Genomic DNA, 19,261 nt, shown 5'->3' with positions numbered 1-19,261 from the left:
TCTTTCCCTGTCTATTTGTTTCCCTATTTGTTTCCCTGTCATTGTAGCATTCTTGCCCAGGAATGAGAGAGCTTTAGTTGGGATGTAAGGCTTTGAGAACAGCTCTCATCTAGGGTTCTAATGTCTGATCTATTTATTAAAAGACTTATGGTTTTACTGGAGAATCATTATTTATTTATTTGCCCTGGAATACATAACATAGAGTTGTCCTTGCAGGAAACGTTTCTGTAGCATATCAACACATGCATTTCTGATTGATTTTAAAAATTGAATTGTATACTTTATATTTTTTAAATTAATTAATTAATTAATTTTTACTTTTGGATGTTTTGGGTCTTTGTTGCTGCACGCGGACTTTCTCTAGTTGCGGCGAGCAGGGGCTACTCTTCTTTGCGGTGCGGGGGCTTCTCATTGTGTGCTTCTCATTGCGGAGCACGGGGTCTAGGCACCCGGGCTTCAGTAGTTGTGGCACATGGGCTCAGTAGTTGTGGCTCACGGGCTCTAGAGCACAGGCTCAGCAGTTGTGGCACACGGGCTTAGTTGCTCCGCGGCATGTGGGATCTGCCTGGACCAGGGCTTGCACCCATTTCCCCTGCATTGGCAGGCGGATTTTTAAACACTGCTCCACCAGGGAAGTCCTCTGATTGATTTTTGATGAGAGGCTTATTTTTGAAACCAGTGTTTGTTTCTTTTTTGACCATGTTTTTTTGTGTGTGTGTGGTACACGGGCCTCTCACTGTTGTGGCTTCTCCTGTTGCGGAGCACAGGCTCTGGACGCGCAGGCTCAGCGGCCATGGCTCACGGGCCCAGCCGCTCCGCAGCATGTGGGATCTTCCTGGACCGGGGCACGAGCCCGTGTCCCCTGCATCGGCAGGTGGACTCTCAACCACTGCACCACCAGGGAAGCCCTGACCATATTTTAATACATGGAAATCTATCCAAATGAGCAGTCAGACAGGCCTCTTGTTGAACTTTAGTTTCAGCTACTCTTGAGGATTACTGTCTTATCTTTTTTATTCTTCTTATTATTGAGGTGTAGTTGACTTATTATATTAGTTTCAAGTGTTCAAACTACAATATTGTAGTTTGATGTTTTTATGGATTATACTCCAAATAAAGTTATTAAAATATTGACTGTATTCCCTGCGCTGAACATTACATCCTTGTACCTTATTTATTTTACATCTAGTAGTTTGTACCTCTTAATCCCCTTCACATATTTTGCTCCTCTCCCCACCCCTTTCCCCCCAAGGTAACACTAGTTTGTTCTCTGCATGTGTGAGTCTGTTTCTCTTTTGTCTTATATGACATCCAAACTGACAGAAACCTAATTTTTTTGTATGGACAGCTGTGCTCTACAGACAATCCATTAGCTTCTAGCAGCAGAGTTGTTGTTGTTGTTGTTAGATTCTTTTTTCCTTTGGCTTTTATTGTTTTAGGTCTTACATTTAGGTCCTTGATCCATTTTGAGTTAATTTTCATATATGCCAGGTAAATGCAACTTATGGTCAGGTAAGGGTTCAACTTATGGGTAGTCATGCTCCATGGATAATCCATTAGCTTCTAACAGCAGGTTTAAAAAAATTAATTTTGTAGATATTTATAGAAATGTGTCAGGCACTGTACAAAGTACAAAGAATGTAGCAATAAGCATGAGAAATCTGGTCCTTGTCCTCATGGAGCTCACAACCTGATTGGGGCAAGATTTTTACTTGTGAGCCACAATTTTATTTAGGAAGGAAATGTTGGGGATAATGTGTTTTTCCTTATTTCCAGGGGGAGTGGGGACATGTCTCTAGGAGCAAATGGGTGTACAAGTGCTCCTGTGACACTTGAGCATTGATTGCCAAGGATTGTGAATATAGACATATGTGGGTTTCCTTGCCTGAGGTTTTGGATCTTTCAAAATCTTCAGAATACTGAAGAGGTCTTGGTGGGTATGATCTTGACCATAGGCTAAAGCTCAAAGTGGATGGGAGTCTTCTCAGCTTCTTTACAGTACTCCTGGAGATTCTTAGGAGAGAGGCTTCTCCATGTTCATTTAAGTATAATCCAAATTGGTACAGTGGAACAAACACTAGCCTGGAAGTCAGAAACCTGGAACCTAGTTACAGATTTCCCCTGAATTCTCCTTGTGTGGCCTTGGCAATCCATGTCCTCTGGATTTCTTGTATCTTTAAAACAGGGATAATAATACATGTTCTACCTACTGCAAAAGTAGCTGTGAAGATCAGGTGAGGGAACTGTACTCGTGTAATGAATTAGCTGGATTCTTATTTGATGTACACAATAACTGGCGAGGCAGGCATACAGGTTTCATTATTTTTATTTGTTATCTACCTCAGCTAAGTTTGTTCTTTTTTTTTTTCCCAAGTATAATCTCATTTCTCTGAAACTGACTTTGAAGACCCATTCTCCTGCCTCTGAAAGGAAGAAATGATAATCAAGGAGTCTAAGATACCTTAGTGATTATCCCCCTCTTCTTGACTCCTTCCTCCCATCTCATACTTTACAGAGAAGAAAACAGAGGCTCGGAAAAGAGGGGAAATTTTGTGCAAATTCATACATTGAATTAGGGGTAAACAATAATCTAGGTCTGGTGACTCCAAATAATTACCTGAGGATCTTGTTAATAATCCAGATCCCTGTACCCCACCCAGCCTATTGAATCAGAATTTTCAGAGGGTAAGACTTCTGACTTGTATTTTTAAAACCTCCTCAGATGTTTCTGATGTGGTGGGCAGTGGCAGGGTATCTTTGAAAAATAATTAGTTAGATTAGTAATCTAATGCCTAAAAGAATTTTGAAAAATTATGTAGCTCTTCACACATTTTAAAGTTCACATTTAAATATTTTATTGTAATATTAAATAATTGCAAAGAATTTAATTTCCAATGTGTTTTTATTGTATACATGTATATATTTTATATATCTTTTCCAAAATCTTGAAACTGCAAATTTAGCTCATATAATTTATAGAAAATTTTTATCATATTACCTAATTTGAACAACCAGTTCTCACTGTCAGCATAGCCAAATCAGATTTACTTTGTTAGAAAATGCCTAACTTCTTTTTCAGTTAAAGTAGTTATGCTAATATATGACCTGTGATAACTATTTAACTTCTGAATTATAATTCTAGGAGAAATAAGGCAAGTAGACTTGCCATGAGTTTGTCAATTAAGATGTTACTCCTTTCAATATTGATTTCTTATGGAAGCTCTCTGATTTGCTTTCTTGGGGCTCTCCCTCTGAAGTTATGCATTTTCAAACTGCCCCTTTGTTTGGCACTCTGGAGGTTTTTTTTTAACCTCAGCATTGTATAGGCATAATAATGTTTGGGATAAGAGAGAGAGATGGCATTTTTTTATAAAATGGGAGAAAGAAAGTGGGAAAGGAGAGCCAACTTAGATCAATGTTAGGAAAGATTACATATGAAAGTTGAGTCTCTGGACACTTATTCTCTTAAAACTTTTCCTGCTCAGGTACATACAGGAATAGAGTACTCTAGCTTGAAAACTACTAATTTAAACTATGATATCTACCTAAATAACAAAGAACCATTGAAGTGAATATTTTTGCATGTGTCTGTTATACTTGAGAGACTTGATGTACATGTAGTATGTTGTTCCTGGCTGTTCTTCCCACTTTCTTTTTCTAACCCAGGCATATTCCTGTTTAAGGCAGCATTCCAAATGTTATGATAATAAAGGAGCTAAGAGGGCTGCCCTCATTCACTTGTTTTGAGGAAGGCTAGCATAGTTGTTCCATTCAGGAACAACTGGATGGTAGGAATGAATGTGTATGATTTCCCTCCTGTAAGCAGGCATGTAGGCAATGGGAAAAGGGTTAACTTCTATACTGGCCCAGGTCTGCCTTCTCAACAGAGAAGACATGTGGAATCCAACTGTCACCAAAGCCACTTTGGGCAAGGGGAACAGGCACAAGGTCTCTGGAGCAAAGCCTGAAAATAGCTGGCAGGAGAACAAGGTGTAATTATAGCTCAAACTGCGAAGCATGTGTCTCACAACCTGAACTGCATATCCAAGGGCTTCTTCCAGTCTCTTCCATGGCATAGAGTCCAGAACTGAGCCCACTGTAGGGGCTCAAGAAACTCTTCTTGATATGTTTCCAAATCCCATTCCATAAGTTTTAAATATTTTTCCTCTGTGTCTGTTTCCCACTGCCTGTTTAGCATCTGTCTTCTTCATTTGTATCCTCTATTATCCCCTCCTTCCTTCCATGTTTTCTCACTCTGATCAGCCTAGATCTGGCTGATCATGTGAGCAGAGTTTATTTGTTCATATTTTTATCCATTCATTTCACAATTATGTATTAAGTGCCCACTGTGTGTCAAACTTTGTTTGCTAGGCACTGAGGAGGAAACAGATAAAAGGATATCCTGCCTGCCTTTAAGGAACTCACAATCCAGTGAGGGAAACAGGTGTATACATATGACTATAATGTTAAAAATAAAACAAATAAGTACCAAGTCTTTAGGCAAATAGAAAGAGACAGTATGAATGAATGAACAGTATGAATGAATGAATGAATAGTGCTAGGGTACAATCTTTCAGGAAAGGAAGATTTGTATAGATGTCTGCTTTTTTTCCCAAATTAATCTGTGTGCTTTTTGCAGTTCTAATCAAAACCACAGTAAGTTTTAAAATTTTTCAGATATAATTCATAGCATATAATTTACCCATTTAAAGTACAATTCAGTGACTTTTGGCATATTCAAAGAGTTGTGCAACCATCATCACAATCAATTTTAGAACATTTTCACCACCGCAGAAAGAAACCCCATACTCATTAGCAATCACTTCATTTTCTTCCAACTTTCCTTGCCTCAGCCCTAGGCAACCACTAATCTACTTTTATCTCTATGGCTTTGGCTCTTCTGCACATTTCACATGAATAGAATCATACAGTATGTGGTCTTTTGTGCCTAGCTTCTTTCACTTAGCATAATCTTGTCAAGGTTCATCCATGTTGTAGCATGTATCAGTACTTCATTACTTTTTATGCAGAATAATACTCCATTGTATGGACATAACCATATTTTATTTATCCATTCTTCAGTTGATGTATATTTGGATTGTTTTCACTTTTTGATATCTTGAATAATGCTGCTACGAACTTTGTGAACAAGTTTTTGTATGGATGTATGTTTTCAATTCTCTTGGGTGATCATAGCTATACTAAAATCCACATTTGGTGGACTTTAACCCCACAGTTCTCAGGACTCCTACACTTTGATTTTCTTCTTTATGCTAATTCTGGTTTTGGAAACAACATTGCCCTTTTGGAGGCCATGTCATTTAGCAGGAGAATGCCCTGAACTAGAGACCTATAGACTCTAGAGCTAGCCATGAGTGACTGTTAATTTTTAAAATAAATTAAATTAAAATTCAGTTCCTCCACCACATTTCAAGTGTTCAATAGCTATATGTGGCTTGTGGCTACCATATTGGATAGCTCTGCTTTAGAATAATGCTGCTACTAAGGTGCTAAGTAACCTCGAGGCCATCACTTCCCATCTGTGCATTAGGTTTCTCATCTGTAAATAAGGGTGGTGAACATCAAAAGCCCTATCCTCCTCTGGCATTCTAAGTGATTTAGGATTCAGTCTTTGGTATTTGCCTCCTCCCACCTCCTCCTCCAGCCTTTTTCCCTGTTCAACCAGGAGTACCCAGAGGGAACATTAAGCTGCTAATTGGTCAAATTATGTTGCTCCCACTCCCTGCTCCCTTGGTGAAAGGGAAAGTGACTTGAGGGTATACTTATATCTAAGTGCTTCACATTTGTGCAGTGCTTTATGGATCATAGAACACATTATTTCTTAATTTTACAGAATCAAAGAATCTCAAAGTTGGAAGGGCCTTAAAGGTCATCTCAAACTTCACTGAACATGAATCACATGGTTGCTTATAAAATGAAAATTCCAAGGACCCCACTCCCTCAAGAATGATCAAGTAGATGTCAGGGTTTCCCTGGTCCAACCTGCACACTCCTATGCTTCTGGACAGCTCTGACATTTAGAAAGGCTTTCCTTATATTGAACTCTCCCAATTGACCTAGCTCTTTCATTTATAATTACAAAATGCTAGTCTGCTTCTTTCCCATAATTATCCTTCAGGTTCATTCATTCATTCAGCAAGTATTTATTGAGCATCTACTGTATACAGGGTTCCTTGCAAGGTACAGGGGATTCAGCAGTGAACAAGACTAACATGGTCTCTGCCTTCAGGAAGCTTACAATCTAGTAGGGGAGACAGACAATTAGCAAAAAAAAAATAAAAAGTAAATAAGTAAATAATAAAATAATTACAGCTTGAGAAAAATGCTACGGAAAAAATATACAGTTTTGTGATGAAGAATAACAGGAAGGACTAATGCTACTTGGGGTGGTCATGGAAAGCCTCACTAGGAAGTGACAGTTAAACTGAGATCTGAAACATGAGGTAGAGAAAACCATTCAAAGAGTTCAAGAAAGATAGGAAAAGAACATGGCATGTTCTGTTGGTCAGAAGGCTAATGTGTTTGGAGTCTATTAAGCAGAATGGGACAATGACATAAGATGAGTTGGAGAAGATACAAGGCATAGTAAAGTTTGGATTTTCTTCTACATGCAATGGAAGCCACTAAAGGGTTTTAAGCAGGAGGTGCTGTAGTCTGGTTTGTGTTTATAATAGGTCATTTTGGTTTATGTATGGATTGGAAGGGGGCAAGAGTGAAGTGGAAGACCAGTTTGGAGCCATTGTGGTCATCCAGGCAAGAGATGAAGGTGGCTTCTGCTAGGGTGGAGGCAACAGAGATACAGATATTTGAGACTTACTATCATTGCCTCTCAGTATCTTCTCACCTCCAGGCTAAACAGATCAGTCCAGTCTTCCTCTTATAACAGGTTTGACTGCTCTCATCGGGATGTTTCTCCTCTGGAAGACCTAACCCACTAGGTTAGATCCTGCCTTCTGATGCTTCTGTGAAGAACCCAGTTTTCCCCACCTATTTTTTTCCTCAGCTCTTTCCTCCTATCTTGTGCCTTACTTTTCTTCTAGTCTAGGGAACTAAAATCTCCAATCCAATGACTATCCTTCTCATGTTAAGAGGAGAGCTCTAGTCTTCCCTGTCATTAATCAATTATAAGTTTTTCAATGATTTGACCATGAACCTTAAGTACTTACTGTGCCTACTGTGCTCAGAGACAGAAACGAAGAAGACATGATCCCTGCCCTTCAAGAACCCAGGGTATAAGGGGAAAGATAAGGCCCCAATAAATGCAATACAAGGTAAACCAATAGATCACAAGGAAAGTGAGATAAAGGCACTCGGAAGGAAGAAAGAACTTTCAGCTTTGAGGTAGGTGGGGGAAAAGAGAAACTAGGGAAGACTTTGTGGAAGATGTTACCTTGGAGCACCTGGGGCTGCGGGGTGTTCAAGGATGACCTCACTGAGAAGCCAACATTTGAGCAATAACTCAAAGATAGGGAATAAGTCATGTGGCTATCTGGGGGAAGAATGCTCAAGTAGAGGGCAAAAGTTCTGAGGCAAAGTGTGCTTGGTGTTCTTACCAAACAGTGTGGAGGCTGTGTGGCTGGAACAGAGAGAGAGGGAGAGGAAGAGAGAATGGGAGTACTTGAGGACAAAGAGGTAATGAGGGAATAGATCATGTAGGAACTACCAGGCCAGTGTGAGGACTTGCATTTTGAGCAGAGGAATGACATGATCTGACTTACTTAATGGTGATTTTGGACTATGACAGTAGAAGTAGATGTGAAGGGAAGTAGCCTAATTCTACATATATTTTGAATCAGTAATGGATTACAGTAAAATTTGAAGAGTATAAGGGTAAGGTGGTTGCAGAAGTTTTCCTGGAAGAAAAATATGAGAAGATTATATACTTTGAGTTGTTCCATACCATATGGCCTCCAGGTGAGAGGGAAGTAGTTGGGTCTACAGCAAGTGTTCCCAATCTATAGCCCATCAGCTAAATCTCTCATTAATAGTTTTGTTTGACCACAGTGTTTAAAACTTTTAAAAATTAATTGTCATAAAATAGATAACTAATGAGGACCTACTGTATAGCACAGGGAACTCTACTCAGTGCTCTGTGGTGACCTAAATGGGAAGGAAATCGAAAAAAGAGGGGATATATGTATACGTATAACTGATTCACTTTGCTGTACTGAAGAAACTAACACAACATTGTAAAGCAACTATACTCCAATAAAAATTAATTAAAAAAAATTAATTGTCAACACTTAAAAATTTAGAAACAGATTTCAGGCCTCTTTGAAAAACTGAAAAAATTGGCAACATTGAGACCTTATTCCCAGAGGGCAAAGTTAAGTACTAGATGCCTCTTCTTACCAGAGCATGTATTCTCCAGTTTTCCAGTCCCTGCCTCTCCCTATTGTCCCCCCAAAACTAAGTGTCATTGCACATATGCTGCTATTTTCTTTTTTGGATATATTAAAAGGTTTTATTTACTTATGATTCAAATTTTAAAATTATGAAACATTCCAAACATATCATTTTCTACACTTGACACATATTGATATTTCACCTAGGCTTTTTTTAATTGAAGTATAATTTACTTACAATATTATATTGGTTTCAGGTGTATAACAGTGATTCGATAGTTTTATACATTACAAAAATGATCACCACAATAAGTCTTAACTACCATCTGTCACCATACAAAGTTATAGTATTATTGACTATATTCCCTATGCTGTACATTACATCCCCAAGACTTTTTTATTTTTTAACTGGAAGTTTGTACCTCTTAAGCTCCTTTGCCTGTTTCACCCATCCTTCCCCCCTGCCCAGCACCCCCCAGCAACCTTTAGTTTTTTCTCTGTATCTATGAATCTGTTTCTGTTTCATTATGTTTGTTTATTTTGTTTTTAGAGTCCACATATAAGTGAAATCATGTGGTATTTGTCTTTCTCTGTTTGACTTACTTCATTTAGCATAATACCCTCTACGTCCATCCATGTTATCACAAATGGCGAGATTTCGTTCTTTTTTTTTCCAAATATTTTTCCCATTCTGTGGGTTGTCTTTTCACTTTCTTTTTTTTAATTAATTAAATTAATTTATCTATTTATTTTTGGCTGCATTGGGTCTTCGTTGCTGCACGCAGGCTTTCTCCAGCTGCGGCGAGCGGGGGCTAATCTTTGATGCGGTGCGCAGGCTTCTCATCTCAGTGGCTTCTCTTGTTGCGGAGCACGGGCTCTAGGTGTGCGGGCTTCAGTAGTTGTGGCACATGGGCTCAGTAGTTGTGGCTCGTGGGCTCTAGAGCGCAGGCTCAGTAGTTGTGGCGCACGGGCTTAGTTGCTCCGTGGCATGTGGGATCTTCCCGGACCAGGGCTCAAACCCATGTTCCCTGCATTGGTAGGCGGATTCTTAACCACTGCGCCACCAGGGAAGCCTCTGAACCCTATTGATTTTTGAGTTTGCAGCTCCTAGTGTAGAAGAAAGAGGCCTGGACCCTGAGTCCTGGTCCCTGATCTGCCACAACCTATTGTACAATGTGACCTTGAGCACAGCAAATGGACTCTTTGGATTTCTTTGGAGTTAGGAGACTAAATTGGATGTTCTTTTATTTTTTTAACATCTTTATTGGGGTACCATTGCTTTACAATATTGTGTTAGTTTCTGCTGTATAACAAAGTGAATCAGCTATTGTATACATATATCCGCATATCCCCTCCCTCTTGCGTCTCCCTCCTACCCTTCCTATCCCACGCCTCTAGGTGGTCACAAAGCAAAAATCTGTTAACATCGTAGAGGGCTGAGACTAGTACTTTGTCCCCTCCCCTCTCCCAACCAGCCAGGGGCCCCAGCTGGGTGTGTATGTTAGAGAAAGAAGACACTGGAAGGAGTAAGGTGCCTATATCAATAATGTATAACTTAAGCCCAGGGCCAGGGAGAGGGATGTACACTCTGTGTGTGTAACTGGAAGTGGGCTCAAGTAAGCTGTTCTTGTATAGGTTTGTGCTTATATATTCCTGGGCACCTTCTATGTACCAGGCTCTATTCTAAGTGCTAGGGATGTAGCAATGAACAAAACAGACAAGGTTTTTGTTTTCATGGAGTTTATATTCCAGTGAAAGATGCAGATAATATACAAGTGAATAAAATACATGAGATAATTGCAAATCATAGAAAGTTCCATGAAGAAAATGAAACAGAATAATGTGATAGAGGGTTTCTGGTGGGGCAAGCTGTACACATACGTGGGTATATAAATGTGTGGTACATACATACACTTGCCTAGGTCCATATGCTTATGCTATTTGTGCCTATGTGTGCAAATGAGCAGCTTGTATTTCTACAGTGTTTTTTTTTCTTTTTTCTTTTTCTTTTTTTTTTTTTTGCGGTACGCGGGCCTCTCACTGTTGTGGCCTCTCCCGTTGCGGAGCACAGGCTCCGGACGCACAGGGTCAGCAGCCATGGCTCATGGGCCCAGCCACTCCACGGCATGTGGGATCTTCCCAGACAGGGGCATGAACCCGTGTCCCCTGCATTGGCAGGCAGACTCAACCACTGCACCACCAGGGAAGCCCTACAGTGTTTTTATATTAGTATATATGATTTTATATATGTGAATGCATACAGGTCAGCTGGTTTGCATGGGTGTGTTGTATATGTTGGCATTTAGCTGTAACTAGAGATGTTCTGGTGTGCCACTCGTCAGTGATCCAGTTTTGGAAATGGCTTTTTCGCATCTGGCCTTCAGGGCCATTTGCCAGCTTCCTCTCTCCCCGTTCCTTCCCACTTTAGATAGCTCTCTGTGCTTGTCTCCTCTCAGCCCTAGGAGGGCTAAGCCAAGGAGAGGATAGTAACTAACTCATCTAGCCAGGAACTGGAAAGAAGCTGATAATCTTCTGTGAAATCTCCAAAGGCCTGGCTTCCCTGCTAGTCGCTGTCCTTCACAGCATGAGGAGAGAGTCCTGACTTGAAATCAGAAGGCCTGAGGATCTATTCTTGGCTCTGCCACCTATTATTGTGTGACCTGGACCAAGTTACTACATCTCTCTGAGTTTCAGTTACCTCCTTCATAAGTACTTTGGGTAGTAAGGAAGAGGGAACAAAATGACCTTTATGGGGGGGCTACGTGGTGCTGGAGCCTGAAGGAGGTGGGAAGGCATTCTGAGCAGGGGCAATGGCATGATTAAGAGTGTGGACGTGGGACTTTGTGTATAAGGGAAGCCAGGCAGAACCTACTTAGAATAAAATTCAGACTTCTTACCATGCCTACAAGGCCCTATGTGATTTGGCTGCTGCCTACCTCTGATTCTTACCCCGCTTTTTGCTCACTATGCTCCAGCCATACTGGCTTCCTTTCTGTTCTTTGAATAGGCCAAGCTCTTTACCACCTCAGTGCCTTTCCAAATTTTGATGTTCTCTTTGCCCAGGATACTCTTCCCAAGACCGTACATAGTTGTCTACTTTTCATTACTTGGGTCTTAGCTCAAATATCATCTCTCCAGAGAGAGGCCTTTGGGGGCTTCCCTGGTGGCGCAGTGGTTGAGAGTCCACCTGCCGATGCAGGGGACACGGGTTCGTGCCCCTGTCTGGGAAGATCCCACATGCCGCGGAGCGGCTGGGCCCGTGAGCCATGGCTGCTGAGCCTGCGCGTCCGGAGCCTGTGCTCCGCAACGGGAGAGGCCACAACAGTGAGAGGCCCGCGTACTGCCAAAAAATAAAAATAAAAAAGAGAGAGAGGCCTTCCCGGACCATCTTACTTAAAGTAGCTATCCTCTAATATTTATGAATATTTGAAATGTACATATCCTTTGACTCAGCGATTTCAGTTCTACTAACTCATCCTACAGGTATATTTTCAAGTGAGTAAATGACATATTAAAAAAGATATTCACTGAAATATTTATTTGTTAAATATAAATTATGCCATACACAAACAGTGGAACATTATGCAGATGACAAAGAAAATGAAATAGCACTGTAAGTCTTAATGTCAAGATATATTGTTAAATTTCAAAATAAAGCAAGATGATGAAGCTCTATACTTAAGATTTGTGTAGTTTATTGGATGTGTATTATATTTAATAAAAAACAAGATACAGAGTAGTGTGTATTGTATGCCATCATTTGTATAGAAAAAAAGAGAATACATAAACATAAATGCATGTATATATGCTTGTCTAATAGGCCTGTCCTATCGTTGAAGCAGCTTTTTCCCACATCCCCATTCCGTGCTTGGTTGGGGACTGTGAAGTACTTATTTCTCTTCTGAACAGGATTAAAATTCAGTTTTTTAAATTCATTTTTTAAATTTCCATCTTCAACGATATCCCAAGGACCTTATGAAAGATGCTAACGGTGTAGCCTTCTTCCAAAGTGATTTCTTGGTTACTCCTCACTAGTTCAGTTGCCCTATACCCTTCATCTTACTAGGAGTGGCCCTGTCTGCATACTGACTATTTCTGGAAAGTTACACAACATAGTAGTTACAATGGTTGCCAGGAGGCAGGGTGATTGGAGGTTAGGGGTGGGAGGGACACTTCTCATTACATATCTTTTTATGCAGTATGATTTGTGTGTATTACTTATTTGAAAATCATAAAATTGAAAAATAATACTGAGGGGAATATTCTTATAGTTAAATCTTTGCATACAGTCTGAAAATTCCTTAAGATGTCTTTTTGAAAATTATTTCTCAGTCATTATTATGTCATTCTTTATATCCTTCATAATGCTTATCATATTCTGAAATTATCTTGTTTATATTTTTTACTTGTATATTTCCTGCACTATCATTGGAATATAAGCTCCATGTTGTCAGGGATCTTGCTTATCTTGTTCATCAGTGCCTTATTTCTATACATATATATAGCGCATAGGAGTTGAATAAGCAAATGAATAAATGAAAGAATGACTGAAAGAAACCAGGCTGAAGCCTAGACAGGAGTAGGAGGCAAGGCTGAGGAGGTAGAAATCAGCTGATAGAGGGTAGTGAGTCTTAACTTTAAATGTGCATCAGAATTACCTGCTGATTCTTTTTTTTTTTAATTCTTGTTGGAGTATAGTTGATTTACAATGTTGTGTTAGTTTCAGGTGTACAGCAAAGTGAATCTGTTATATATATACATATATCCACTCTTTTTTAGATTCTTTTCCCATGTAGCCCATTACAGAGTACTGAGTAGAGTTCCCTGTGCTATACAGTAGGTCCTTATTAGTTATCTATTTTATATATAACCTACTGATTATTTATACCAGCTTGTAGTAAAAAGCAGATTCTTGGACGTTGTGATTGTGATTCTAAGTTTGGGCTCAGGAATCTACATTTTAACAAGTTCCCTAGGTGACTTGGGTACAAGTGATCTGGAGACCCCACTTGAGTAACACCAGTGCAGTGTTGACATCACTTTCAGGAAGAATCACATCCATGATATAAGTTCTCCTTAATACATGCCTAGGATGGAAGAGAGAAAACCATCATCCCATTTTATCAAATTAAATGAGGTTCAGAGATGGCAGTGCATTTTCCTGTGACACACAGCTTGTGAATAAAGTATACCTTGTAAAGTCAATGTATCTGACCAGTCAGCTCAAGGTGTGGTGGCAGATGGCTCACCCTCATGGGACATTCCCAGGCCTTGGTGTTACTGAATGGATTTTATGACTGTTCCTATTTTTTTGTTTGGGGAAGAGGTCATACTCCCTAATGACTGGCTCTTTCTGATGTATCTCAGGGAGGGCAATGAGCCAGAGGAGGCCACCCAGATCACATACCGTGAGCTTCTGGTCCAAGTGTGTCATTTCAGCAATGTTCTCCGAAAACAGGGTGAGTGTGGGGATATGGGGAAAGGACTGGAAAGCCCAGCCTTGGGGTATCTGAGGACTTGGGGGAAGTAGACAAGGAATAGAAGGAATCTGCTAACAGAGGAACCGAAAAGGTCAGCTGCGGGGGCGGGGGTGTGGCAGTGGGTAACTGGATGAGAGGGAACACGTAGCAGCAGGTGGGGTCCACCATGGTCCATGGTCTGTGTCCTTTACCTGCAGGCATTTGCAAGGGCGACCGAGTGGCCATCTACATGCCCATGATACCGGAGCTCGTGGTGGCCATGCTGGCGTGTGCCCGCCTTGGGGCTCTGCACTCCATTGTGGTAGGAATTTGGGCTGGAAAAAGGGGCCTGGTGGGGGATAGGGCTCAGGAGAAGTAGGTTGGGCCTGGATGATGGAGGGTCTTAAGAACCAGACTAAGGAGTTTAGAATGTCATAGGTTCCTTATCAGTTATCCAGTTTCTTCTATGACCTTGGCTTAGAGACCCTGAAGGTTTTATAAGTGACTCCTTTCCTTGTTCACTCAATCCCTGGGTCGCCCTCTCCTTCAGTCTTTCTTCCCTTCCCTAGTTTGCGGGCTTCTCTTCAGAGTCTCTTTGTGAACGGATCCTGGATTCCAGCTGCAGCCTTCTCATCACTACAGGTGACTACTTCTCTCACCCCTTCTCCAAAACCCCCCACACCCAAAGTCTTGGTCTTCAGTCAGCTAGTTGGTATTTGGGACTGCTCGGCCTAAAGGGTAGGGGCAGCCTACCCTTCGTCTCCTGGTTCCATCTCAGCCTACCCTCTGTCAGCTCAAATCAGCTGGAAGAGCCAGAGACAAGAGGCCTACCCAGGAGGACTGTGGACATTGCGCTCACTAGGGAAAAAGGGCTAGGAGTGTGGTGCCTTCCTAAGGCTTGGAATGTCTGTTGCTCCCCAAAGATGCCTTCTACAGGGGGGAAAAGCTTGTGAACCTGAAGGAGCTGGCTGACGAGGCCCTGGAGAAGTGTCGGGAGAAGTAAGTGTGTTTGGCCTGCTGGCTACTGCTTTGAGTTGACTAGGCATTTCCCCAGTGCCAGGTCCCTTTTGTCCCTCCTACCCTAGATGGACATGGGTGGGTCTTGCCAAATTTTCTTTTGAGCCAACCAGCCCACCACTTCAGGCTTTTCTTTCCTCCAGGGGTTTCCCAGTGAGATGCTGCATTGTGGTCAAGCACCTGGGGCGGGCAGAACTGGGCACAGGTGACTCTCCCAGCCAGTCCCCCCCGATTAAGAGGCCATGCCCGGATGTGCAGGTGAGTCTGGTACTTCTATGCTCTCCTCTGGGCTCAAAGTGGCTCCCTCTTCCTGCCCAGGAAGTTCCCGATGTCCTTCTTTGTTTCCTCATCATAATGCTGAGGATCTGGGAGCAATCCTAGGAATGGCTCCTCTGGCAGGGCTGGCTGGGAGCTGGGGGACTTTGACCTTGGATGTAGGTAGGGAGCCCCTTGTACCTTGGGAACTTAGCATGAGAGATTGTGAGGAAGACTCCTGTGCTCGTTGGGGTATTCTAAGGGGCACAAGGGACGTTCAGGGCTTGGGCTTGGGTTAGAAATGGGCTGACTTGGGTGACTATCTGTAGTCATCTTGATTACTGGGCTATGGTTTGGGGTGGGCTACCTGTGTGGTCCCACCATGGAAGGACCAGGATCTGCCCCTCAAGATATGGCCCTCATTAGCTTTGGATACACGCTTCTGATGGAAAAGCCCAATGGTGGCCTCCAGGTCTAAGGGGCATGAAGGATGAAAGCTCCAGGGTCCAGAAGGACAGAGGGTTCCTGAGACTCTGTGACTTGAGGGGCTCTGAGCGGTCTTAGGGCTAGAGAGACTTCAGTCTAGTCTAGGAAGATTGGAGACCCCTGTCCACATTAGGGGTTCTGAGTGTATAGGGGCTGTGAAGAGGATCAGGAAAATGGAGGCTGGGAGGACCACTGAGAGGGGCCTGAGGGAAAAGAGGCAGCCAGAGGTTTGGGGCACAGTGACCCTTCCCTCCCACTCCCCTATCCTCAGACTCTGCTCACCACCCTTTCCATGGGCTCTTAACAGGGTAAGCTGAAAGAGAAACCCAAGCGCATCTGGCCCCAGGTATCCACCTCTGCACTGCCTTGGGCACTGCTTCCCTACATGCTTGTTTGTGTGTCCATCTGCTCTTTGCCTGTTTGCCCTATTGAGGTGGCTGCCAGACCTAACCCCCTTCTCTCTGCTTCTAGGTCCTTTGCCATCTAAGTCACTCTGAAGGGTCATGAAACCAAATGCTTGTTGCTGCCTCTCTGAATTGGCATAGAGCATGGATCTCAGAGAGGTAGCAACAGACATTCCATTTCACTCTTCCTGCTTAGGACCACTGTGGGAGAGAGGACCAAGTAAACTTGTCAGAAAGTCTACTGTGCACTTAGTTGAGGCAGAACCAGGAGAGACAGGAGGAGGAACAGGTAGAGGAGGTACAGACCTTGACCTTGGGAATTCACCATCAAGTTGGGCAGTTAGATGTGTATTACAAATGAAAACCTAAGTTTTACATAGGGCAGCAGAGAAGCTTCCTAAATATATTTATAAACTACTTTGGGATTTATAAACTCTGATATAATTAAGTGCTAAATTGAACAAAAGTTACATTGTAGGTGGTTCTAAGAAGGGAGATCTCTAAGTGGGAACTCAAAGCCAATAGGGGAGAGACTGGGCTTGGAGTCCAGAGACCAATTTTTAGCTGTATGACCTTGAATGAGTCACCTCTTCTCTCTGGGCTTCAATTCCCTTATCAGTAATGGAGAGATGAGAGTATATGCTTTAAAGGAACCCACTTCCCTTACTAAAACAAAACATAAGAGCCACTATTCCTCTGAGTTTTACCATCCTCCTAGGGTGTCTTACTCTAAATCTGCTATGATCTACCTCTTAGGCTAATGGTAAATATAATCCCCCTTTTCTCTATTCTCATTAGCATGGTAGAGACAGATCTGATTCCCAGGAGACAATGCTTTCATCTTAAAATTCAGGCAGGGACCTAAGACTTTTCTCTTGAAAAAGGAAACAAACTTAGTGGTTAGAGTACAGGCTCTGGAGCTAGACTACTTGGGTTCAAATCTTGGCTCTGTCACCTGCTATTGTGGGAACTTGGGCAAGTTACTTAGGCTCCCTTGCTTCAGTGTCCCCGTCTCTAAAATAAGGATAAAACTGTAGCTACCTGATAGGGTTTTGTCAATGTATGTAAGTGTTTGGCACATAGTAACTACTCCATAAATGTTAGCTTTTATTATTTCTAATATAGCAGACAGGCTGGCATTTCTTTTTTTTTTTTTTTTTTGGCAGTATGCGGGCCTCTCACTGTTGTGGCCTCTCCCATTGCGGAGCACAGGCTCCGGACACGCAGGCTCAGTGGCCATGGCTCACGGGCCCAGCCGCTTCGCAGCATGTGGGATCTTCCCGGACTGGGGCACAAACCCGTGTCCCCCGCATCGGCAGGCGGACTCTCAACCACTGCGCCACCAGGGAAGCCCAGGCTGGCATTTCTAAAAGGGAATCTAGAAAAGAAATAGACTCTTATAATTCTTAATACCAGAGACCCTCAGGTCACAGGCTCCTGGATTTTTGTTTCTTGAAGGTGAAAATAGCCAGTTACCAAAAAAACCAAAGACCATAAAAATTGGCTTACAAAGTCCAGGTCTGAGGACTGTAGTCAAAGCTGCAGAAATCTTGGCAGAGCTCCAAACCCCTTCATCCTTAAGCAATCTTCAAGGGAGGGCCTGGTACAGTTGGCAGGTACCTTCCTCAATCATGTTACCTATGAGCTTCCTCATATTTTTCTCTCACACCTGGCGGCTGCCCTCCCTAAGGCTATTCTGGTCCAATAACAAAGGCCAACTCCTCGATTCTTATTTCAGAAAATTCAAACCTTTTCCTGTTCAAAGCACTGGGCCCTCATAAGTATACACCTAATTCACAACCAACATATGTGCCACTAATTGAGCTCACCCTGCTTCCTGTTGCTGGTTATCAGCTCCACACCTGGAGTACCCACCCCACCCCTTCTTACCCACACCCACAAAAGAAACAGTTTTACAAGATTACAAGAGTCCCCTCACTGCCACAGTGTAACTATGCTTTGCCCTTACTTGTACCTAGTGCCTTTTCTATGACAACTCACACCAGCACTTTAGACCAGCGCCATTTGCCCAAGCATTCTTTTTTTTTTTCTTTTTTTTTTTTTGGCGGTACGCGGGCCTCTCACTGTTGTGGCCTCTCCCGTTGTGGAGCACAGGCTCCGGACGCGCAGACTCAGCAGCCATGGCTCACGGGCCCAGCTGCTCCGCGGCATGTGGGATCCTCCCGGACCGGGGCATGAACCCGCGTCCCCTGCATCGGCAGGCGGACTCTCAACCACTGCGCCACCAGGGAAGCCCCTGTCCAAGCACTCTTGACACACTTCTGCTTAAATACATTAATGTCCTCATCTCAAGCAGATCACCTGGTGGGAAAAAAATTATCCATGTGACAATGTATGTGTAGACCCATATGGCTATTCCAGTAAAAATAATAGGGTGTATTTTTGTGTTTTCTAGCTGTGGGCAGCTTCTCTCTCTTTCTTTTTCTTCTTAATGGTGCCTCTCTTGGCCTGGACTTGTGATTGTTATGATGCTTATGTGCCAGAAGCTTCAAATTCTCCAGAGTAAGGGGCAGATAGTACAGAAAGAGGGGAGTTGTAATTTTATAATTTATCAAGGTATGTGTTGTCTAAAACTTTGGGGTTTTTAAATATGGACACAGTAAATTACCATAGAGCCATATAATGGGAGTATGGTGTTTCTCTTACACTATCCTGTCTACCTGCCAGCCAGGGCCATAGAACAAGAAGCTAATGAATATGAAAGAGTTTCGTGACAGCTGAAGCAAACCCCCAGTAGTTCCCATCATCACATTCTTATTTCACCTCCCAGAGGAGTTCAGCAGAACTGAAATAACTTCTCACCTTCATAACATTCATCAGTCTTCCCTACACCCCAGGACAATCCAAGGCTTCATGTTTACTAGGTAATATGGTTCTCTTCTGAGGTTCCCCAAATCCTGTGACTATTAGGGCAAGAATGACTATCCTCATTTTAAGAATGAGTGACTTGAGGTAGAGTGGCTTACCCAAGGTCATATACAGCTAGGAAGTGGCAGAACTGGGAATCTAAATCCAGTGCAACTTTTGGACAAATTCAGGGAACACACTTCACTCAGGAAAGAGTAGACTCAGAAGACCGGTTTTTTCAAACAGGTGATATAACTGGGAAAGTAAAGCAGTTTCAAAGAGAGTTTAGAAAAATGTCAGGATGACAGATCCAGAAGTAGTTATCAAACACACGCCAGTATAGGGGCACATCCTTCTACTGGGAGAAATTCACCTTGGTCCTTTTCCACCAACTTAAGACAAGGTT

The 19,261-nt window shown here is 42.4% G+C and overlaps 1 protein-coding gene across 3 annotated transcripts in view; it reads left to right on the top strand.

The window, feature by feature from the left end:
- Nucleotides 1-19,261, top strand: part of ACSS2 (acyl-CoA synthetase short chain family member 2) — a 49,065-nt gene that overhangs the window by 20,989 nt on the left and 8,815 nt on the right. For 2 of the 3 annotated variants that reach the window (XM_007447788.1, XM_007447787.1), the window contains exons 3-7: nt 13,734-13,825; nt 14,044-14,147; nt 14,395-14,467; nt 14,749-14,824; nt 14,986-15,100. In XM_007447788.1, coding sequence (XP_007447850.1) covers nt 13,734-13,825; nt 14,044-14,147; nt 14,395-14,467; nt 14,749-14,824; nt 14,986-15,100 — 460 coding nt within the window. Of the gene's footprint in view, nt 1-13,733; nt 13,826-14,043; nt 14,148-14,394; nt 14,468-14,748; nt 14,825-14,985; nt 15,101-15,890; nt 15,930-19,261 lie in introns of all 3 variants that reach the window. The other variant, XM_007447786.1, reaches the window with a different exon arrangement.

The sequence above is a fragment of the Lipotes vexillifer genome, unplaced genomic scaffold (assembly GCF_000442215.2).
Source record: "Lipotes vexillifer unplaced genomic scaffold, Lipotes_vexillifer_v1.1 scaffold397, whole genome shotgun sequence".
NCBI classification, from domain to species: Eukaryota; Metazoa; Chordata; class Mammalia; order Artiodactyla; family Lipotidae; genus Lipotes; species Lipotes vexillifer.
Note: the sequence above shows the minus strand (reverse complement) of the source record. Positions and strands in the feature narration are given on the sequence as shown.